At 63.9% G+C, this 9,013-nt stretch overlaps 2 protein-coding genes across 2 annotated transcripts; both read left to right on the forward strand.

Moving 5' to 3' along the window:
- Positions 1-5,742: 5,742 nt before the first annotated feature.
- On the forward strand, positions 5,743-7,272 carry LOC138357175 (uncharacterized). Its single transcript, XM_069313822.1, has one exon. The coding sequence runs from the start codon at positions 5,743-5,745 to the stop codon at positions 7,270-7,272; it is 1,530 nt and encodes a 509-aa protein (XP_069169923.1).
- Positions 7,273-7,349: 77 nt separating this feature from the next.
- LOC138357176 (uncharacterized) lies at positions 7,350-8,207 on the forward strand. Its single transcript, XM_069313823.1, has one exon. The coding sequence runs from the start codon at positions 7,350-7,352 to the stop codon at positions 8,205-8,207; it is 858 nt and encodes a 285-aa protein (XP_069169924.1).
- Positions 8,208-9,013: the final 806 nt, after the last annotated feature.

Genomic DNA, 9,013 nt, shown 5'->3' on the forward strand with positions numbered 1-9,013 from the left:
CTACCCCTGCCTCCAGCCCTCTCCTGCCCCCTCACTACTTCTGCCTCCAGCCCTCTCCTGTCCCTTACTACTCCTGCCTCCAGCCCTCTCCTGCCCCTCACTACCCCTGCCTCCAGCCCTCTCCTGCCCCTCACTACCCCTGCCTCCAGCCCTCTCCTGCCCCCTCACTGCCCCTGCCTCCAGCCCTCCCCTGCCCCCTCATTACCCCTGCCTCCAGCCCTCTCCTGCCCCTCACTACCCCTGCCTCCAGCCCTCCCCTGCCTCCAGCCCTCTCCTGCACCCTCACTACCCCTGCCTCCAGCCCTCTCCTGCCCCTCACTACCCCTGCCTCCAGCCCTCCCCTGCCTCCAGCCCTCTCCAGCACCCTCACTGCCCCTGCCTCCAGCCCTCTCCAGCACCCTCACTGCCCCTGCCTCCAGCCCTCCCCTGCCCCCTCACTACCCCTGCCTCCAGCCCTCTCCTGCCCCTCACTACTCCTGCCTCCAGCCCTCTCCTGCCCCTCACTACCCCTGCCTCCAGCCCTCTCCTGCCCGCTCACTACCCCTGCCTGTAACCAGTTGGTGCACCACCACCACCAGCTGGTGCACCACCACTACCACCACCAGCTAGTGCACCAACACACCACCACCACCACCAGCTGGTGCACCAACACACCACCACCACCACCAGCTGGTGCACCACCACCACCACCACCAGCTGGTGCACCAACACACCACCACCACCACGAGCTGGTGCACCACCACCACCAGCTGGTGCACCAACACACCACCACCACCACCAGCTGGTGCACCCCCACCACCACCACCAGCTGGTGCACCAACACACCACCACCACCAGCTGGTGCACCACCACCAGCTGGTGCACCACCACCACCACCACCAGCTGGTGCACCAACACACCACCACCACCACCAGCTGGTGCACCAACACACCACCACCACCACCAGCTGGTGCACCCCCACCACCACCACCAGCTGGTGCACCAACACACCACCACCACCACTACCAGCTAGTGCACCAACACACCGCCACCACCAGCTAGTGCACCAACACACCGCCACCACCACCACCAGCTAGTGCACCAACACACCGCCACCACCACCACCAGCTAGTGCACCAACACACCGCCACCACCAGCTAGTGCACCAACACACCGCCACCACCAGCTGGTGCACCACCACCACCACCAGCTGGTGCACCACCACACCACCACCGCCAGCTAGTGCACCACCACCAGCTGGTGCACCACCACCACCAGCTGGTGCACCACCAACACACCACCACCAGCTGGTGCACCACCAACACACCACCACCAGCTGGTGCACCACCAACACACCACCACCAGCTGGTGCACCACCAACACACCACCACCAGCTGGTGCACCGCCAACACACCACCTTGTGCACCACCAACACACCACCACCACCAGCTGGTGTACCACCACCACCAGCTGGTGCACCAACACACCACCACCAGCTGGTGCACCACCACCACCACCAGCTGGTGCACCACCACCAGCTGGTGCACCACCACCACCAGCTGGTGCACCAACACACCACCACCACCACCAGCTGGTGCACCAACACACCACCACCACCACCAGCTGGTGTACCACAACCACCACCAGCTGGTGCACCAACACACCACCACCACCACCACCAGCAGGTGCACCAACACACCACCACCAGCTGGTGCACCACCACCACCAGCTGGTGCACCAACACACCACTACCACCAGCTGGTGCAACAACACACCACCACCACCACCAGCTGGTGTACCACCACCACCACCACCAGCTGGTGCACCAACACACCACCACCAGCTGGTACACCACCACCACCAGCTGGTGCACCAACACACCACCACCAGCTGGTGCACCAACACACCACCACCACCACCACCAGCTGGTGCACCAACACACCACCACCACCAGCTGGTGCACCAACACACCACCACCACCACCAGCTGGTGTACCAACACCACCAGCTGGTGCACCACCACCACCACCACCAGCTAGTGCCCCACCACCAGCTGGTGCACCACCACCACCACCACCAGCTGGTGCACCACCACCACCACCACCAGCTGGTGCACAAACACACCACCACCACCACCAGCTGGTGCACCACCACACCACCACCACCACCAGCTGGTGCACCAACACACCACCACCACCACCACCAGCTGGTGCACCAACACACCACCACCACCACCAGCTAGTGCACCACCACCAGCTGGTGCACCACCACCACCAGCTGGTGCACCAACACACCACCACCAGCTGGTGCACCACCACCACCAGCTGGTGCACCACCACCACCACCACCAGCTGGTGCACCACCACCACCACCACCAGCTGGTGCACAAACACACCACCACCACCACCAGCTGGTGCACAAACACACCACCACCACCACCAGCTGGTGCACCAACACACCACCACCACCACCAGCTGGTGCACCAACACACCACCACCACCACCAGCTGGTGCACCCCCACCACCACCACCAGCTGGTGCACCAACACACCACCACCACCACCAGCTGGTGCACCACCACCACCACCAGCTGGTGCACCACCACCACCACCACCACCAGCTGGTGCACCACCACCACCACCACCACCAGCTGGTGCACCACCACCACCACCACCACCAGCTGGTGCACCACCACCACCACCACCACCAGCTGGTGCACCACCACCACCACCACCACCAGCTGGTGCACCACCACCACCAGCTGGTGCACCAACACACCACCACCACCACCAGCTGGTGCACCACCACCACCAGCTGGTGCACCACCACCACCAGCTGGTGCACCACCACCACCACCAGCTAGTGCACCAAAACCACCAGCTGGTGCACCACCACCAGCTGGTGCACCACCACCACCACCAGCTGGTGCACCACCACCACCACCACCAGCTGGTGCACCACCACCACCACCAGCTGGTGCACCACCACCACCACCACCAGCTGGTGCACCACCACCACCAGCTGGTGCACCACCACCACCACCAGCTGGTGCACCACCACCACCACCAGCTGGTGCACCACCACCACCACCAGCTGGTGCACCACCACCACCACCACCAGCTGGTGCACCACCACCACCAGCTGGTGCACCACCACCACCACCAGCTGGTGCACCACCACCACCACCAGCTGGTGCACCACCACCACCAGCTGGTGCACCACCACCAGCAGCTGGTGCACAACCACCACCACCAGCTAGTGCACCACCACCACCACCAGCAGCTGGTGCACCACCACCACCAGCTGGTGCACCACCACCACCACCAGCTGGTGCACCACCACCACCACCACCAGCTGGTGCACCACCACCACCACCAGCAGCTGGTGCACCAGCACCAGCAGCTGGTGCACCACCACCAGCACCAGCAGCTGGTGCACCACCACCACCACCACCACCACCAGCTGGTGCACCACCACCACCAGCTGGTGCACCACCACCACCACCAGCTGGTGCACCACCACCAGCTGGTGCACCACCACCACCACCAGCTGGTGCACCACCACCACCACCACCAGCTGGTGCACCACCACCACCTGGTGCACCACCACCACCACCAGCTGGTGCACCACCACCACCAGCTGGTGCGCCACCACCACCACCACCAGCTGGTGCTCCACCACCACCAGCTGGTGCACCACCACCACCAGCTGGTGCACCACCACCACCAGCTGGTGCACCACCACCACCAGCTGGTGCACCACCACCACCAGCTGGTGCACCACCACCACCAGCTGGTGCACCACCACCACCATAGCTGGTGCACCACCACACCACCACCACCAGCTGGTGCACCACCACCACCACCACCACCACCAGCTGGTGCACCACCACCACCACCACCAGCTGGTGCACCACCACCACCAGCTGGTGCACCACCACCACCAGCTGGTGCACCACCACCACCAGCTGGTGCACCACCACCACCAGCTGGTGCACCACCACCACCACCACCACCAGCTGGTGCACCACCACCACCAGCTGGTGCACCACCACCACCACCACCAGCTGGTGCACCACCACCACCACCACCACCACCACCAGCTGGTGCACCACCACCACCACCACCACCAGCTGGTGCACCACCACCAGCTGGTGCACCACCACCACCACCAGCAGCTAGTGCACCACCACCACCACCAGCAGCTGGTGCACCACCACCACCACCAGCAGCTGGTGCACCACCACCACCACCAGCAGCTGGTGCACCACCACCACCACCAGCAGCTGGTGCACCACCACCACCACCAGCAGCTGGTGCACCACCACCACCACCAGCTGGTGCACCACCACCACCAGCTGGTGCACCACCACCACCACCAGCTGGTGCACCACCACCACCAGCTGGTGCACCACCACCACCAGCTGGTGCACCACCACCACCAGCTGGTGCACCACCACCACCACCAGCTGGTGCACCACCACCACCACCACCAGCTGGTGCACCACCACCACCACCAGCTGGTGCACCACCACCACCACCACCAGCTGGTGCACCACCACCACCAGCTGGTGCACCACCACCACCACCAGCTGGTGCACCACCACCACCAGCAGCTGGTGCACCACCACCACCACCAGCTGCTGCACCACCACCACCAGCAGCTGGTGCACAACCACCACCACCAGCTAGTGCACCACCACCACCAGCAGCTGGTGCACCACCACCACCACCAGCAGCTGGTGCACCACCACCACCACCAGCAGCTGGTGCACCACCACCACCACCAGCTGGTGCACCACCACCACCAGCTGGTGCACCACCACCACCACCAGCTGGTGCACCACCACCACCACCACCACCAGCTGGTGCACCACCACCACCACCAGCTGGTGCACCACCACCACCACCAGCTGGTGCACCACCACCACCACCAGCTGGTGCACCACCACCACCAGCTGGTGCACCACCACCACCACCACCAGCTGGTGCACCACCACCACCACCAGCAGCTGGTGCACCACCACCACCACCAGCAGCTGGTGCACCACCACCACCACCAGCAGCTGGTGCACCACCACCACCAGCTGGTGCACCACCACCACCACCAGCAGCTGGTGCACCACCACCACCACCAGCTGGTGCACCACCACCACCACCACCACCACCACCACCACCATGTGTGAGGGAGACCATTTAGAGGCTTGACTGACTCATCTGGAATACAGGTCGAGGAGGGCACTTTACGCTCACACCCCCCCCCCCGCCCCTGTACGCCCACACCCGCCCCCTGTACGCCCACACCCGCCCCCTGTACGCCCACACCCGCCCCCTGTACGACCACACCCGCCCCCTGTACGACCACACCCGCCCCCTGTACGACCACACCCGCCCCCTGTACGCCCACACCCGCCCCCTGTACGCCCACACCCGCCCCCTGTACGCCCACACCCGCCCCCTGTACGCCCACACCCGCCCCTGTACGCCCACACCCGCCCCCTGTACGCCCACACCCGCCCCTGTACTCCCACACCCGCCCCCTGTACGCCCACACCCGCCCCCTGTACGCCCACACCCGCCCCTGTACGCCCACACCCGCCCCCTGTACGCCCACACCCGCCCCCTGTACGCCCACACCCGCCCCCTGTACGACCACACCCGCCCCTGTACGCCCACACCCGCCCCCTGTACGCCCACACCCGCCCCTGTACGCCCACACCCGCCCCCTGTACGCCCACACCCGCCCCTGTACGCCCACACCCGCCCATGTACAACCACACCCGCCCATGTACAACCACACCCGCCCCCTGTACGCCCACACCCGCCCCTGTACGCCCACACCCGCCCCCTGTACGCCCACACCCGCCCCCTGTACGCCCACACCCGCCCATGTACGACCACACCTTCCCCCTGTACGCCCACACCCCGCCCAAGTACGCCCACACCCGCCCTAGTACGCCCACACCCGCCCTGTACGTCCATACCCGCGCCCATGTACGCCCACACCCTGCTCATGTACGCCCACGTACGACCACACCCGCCCATGTACGCCCACACCCGCCCGTGTACGACCACACCCTCCCATGTACGACCACACCCGCCCGTGTACGCCCACACCCGCCCATGTACGACCACACCCGCCCCTGTACGCCCACACCCGCTCCTGTACGACCACACCCGCTCCTGTACGACCACACCCGCCCGTGTACGACCACACCCGCCCATGTACGACCACACCCGCCCGTGTACACCCACACCCGCCCATGTACGCCCACACCCGCCCATGTACGCCCACACCCGCCCGTGTACGACCACACCCGCCCATGTACGCCCACACCCGCGCCTGTACGACCACACCTGCCCATGTACGACCACACCCGCCCGTGTACGACCACACCCGCCCGTGTACGCCCACACCCGCCAATGTACGCCCACACCCGCCCCTGTACGCCCACACCCGCTCCTGTACGACCACACCCGCTCCTGTACGACCACACCCGCCCGTGTACGACCACACCCGCCCATGTACGACCACACCCGCCCATGTACGACCACACCCGCCCGTGTACGCCCACACCCGCCCATGTACGCCCACACCCGCCCATGTTCGCCAACACCCGCCCATGTACGACCACACCCTCCCCTGTACGACCACACCCTCCCCTGTACGACCACACCCGCCGTTGTACGCCCACACCCGCCCCTGTACGACCACACCCGCCCATGGACGCCCACACCTGCCCAAATACGACCACCCGCCCATTTACGACCACACCCGCCCCCTGTACGACCACACCCGCCCATGTACGACCACACCCGCCCATGTACGACCACACCCGCCCATGTACGACCATACCCGCCCCTGTACGACCACACCCACCCCTGTACACCCACACCCCGCCCATGTACGACCACACCCCGCCCCTGTACAAGCACACCCCGCCTATGTACGACCACACCCCGCCTATGTACGACCACACCCCGCCCCTGTACGACCACACCCGCCCTTGTACGACCACACCCGCCTCTGTACGACCACACCCGCCCCTGTACGACCACACCCGCCCCTGTACGACCACACCCGCCCCTGTACGACCACACCTGCCCATGTACGACCACACCCGCCCCTGTACGACCACACCCGCCCCTGTACGACCACACCTGCCCATGTACGACCACACCCGCCCCTGTACGACCACACCCGCCCATGTACGACCACACCCGCCCCTGCCCCTGTACGCCCACACCTGCCCCTGTACGCCCACACCTGCCCCTGTACGACTACACCCGCCCTAGTACGCCCACACCCGCCCCTGTACGACCACACCCGCCCATGTACGCCCACACCCGCTCATGTACGACCACACCCGCCCATGTACGACCACACCCGCCCTAATACGCCCACAAACGCCCATGTACGACTACACCCGCCCATGTACGCCCACACCCGCTCATGTACGACCACACCCGCCCTAGTACGCCCACACCCGCCCATGTACGCCCAAACCCGCCCATGTACGCCCACACCCCGCTCATGTACGAATACACCCGACCATGTACGACCACACGCGCCCATGTACGTCCACACCCGCCTATGTACGACCACACCCGCCCATGTACGCCCACACCCGCCCATGTACGTCCACACCCGCCCCTGTACGTCCACACCCGCCCCTGTACGACCACACCCGCCCCTGTACGACCACACCCGCCCATGTACGCCCACACCCGCCCATGTACGACCACATCCGCCCATGTACGACCCCATCCGCCCCCTGTACGCTCACACCCGTCCATGTACGACCACATCCGCCCCCTGTACGCTCACACCCGCCCATGTACGACCACATCCGCCCCCTGTACGCTCACACCCGCCCATGTACGACCACACCCGCCCATGTACGACCTCATCCGCCCCTGTACGCTCATACCCGCCCATTTACGACCACACCCGCCCATGTACGACCACACCCGCCCATGTACGACCACACCCGCCCATGTACGACCACATCCGCCCCCTGTACGCTCACATCCGCCCATGTACGCTCACACCCGCCCATGTACGACCACACCCGCCCATGTACGTCCACTTGTACTTGTATATTGGGACTACATCAGCCGTCTTCCAAATTTTAGGCAGTTCCCTCGTTGCCAGTTACCCAAAGAAAAAAAAAACAATATTTTCCAAAAACGTCAATCGGCCGTCAGTCAACTGGTGTACAGGTTCCTGAGCTCTATCATATCTACATTTAAAACTGTGTATGGAGTCAGCCTCCACCACATCACTGCCTAATGCATTCCATCTGGTAACTACTCTGACACTGAAAAAGTTCTTTCTAACGTCCCTGTGGCTCATGTGGGTACTCAGTTTCCACCTGTGTCCCCTTGTTCGTGTACCACCAGTGTTGAATAGTTTACCTTGTCTACCCTGACAATATCCCTGAGGATTTTGTAGGTAGTGATCATGTCTCCCCTTACCCTTCTGTCTTCCAGTATCGTGAGGTGCATCTCTCACAGCCTTTCCTCGTAACTCATGCCTCTTAGCTCCGGGACTAGTCTAGTGGCATACATCTGAACTTTTTCCAGCTTCGTCTTGTGCTTGACAAGGTACGGGCTCCATGCTGGGGACGCATACTCCAGGATTGGTCTTACATATGTGGTGTACAAGATTCTGAATGATTCCTTAGACAGGTTCCTGAAGGCTGTTTTGATGTTAGCCAACCTCGCATATGCCGCAGACGTAATTCTTTTTATGTGGGCTTCAGGAGACAGGTTTGGTGTGATATCAACTCCTAGATCTTTCTCTCTGTCCGTTTCATTAAGTACTTCATTTCCCATTCTGTATCCTGTATCTGGCCTCCTATTTCCACCGCCTAGTTTCATTACTTTGCATTTACTCTGGTTGAACTTGAGCAGCCATTTGTTGGACCATTCATTCAATCTGTCCAGGTTATCTTGTAGCCTCCTACTATCATCCTCTGTTTCAATCCTCCTCATAATTTTTGCGTTATATCTGTTAGGAATCTTCTTATCTCCT

This window comes from Procambarus clarkii, chromosome 76, assembly GCF_040958095.1.
Source record: "Procambarus clarkii isolate CNS0578487 chromosome 76, FALCON_Pclarkii_2.0, whole genome shotgun sequence".
In the NCBI taxonomy this organism is placed as follows: domain Eukaryota; kingdom Metazoa; phylum Arthropoda; class Malacostraca; order Decapoda; family Cambaridae; genus Procambarus; species Procambarus clarkii.

Bases quoted from the DNA above. Each gene is read 5' to 3' on its own strand.
- LOC138357175 (XM_069313822.1), top strand. From the start codon at position 5,743: ATGTACAACCACACCCGCCCATGTACAACCACACCCGCCCCCTGTACG.
- LOC138357176 (XM_069313823.1), top strand. From the start codon at position 7,350: ATGTACGACCACACCCGCCCTAATACGCCCACAAACGCCCATGTACGA.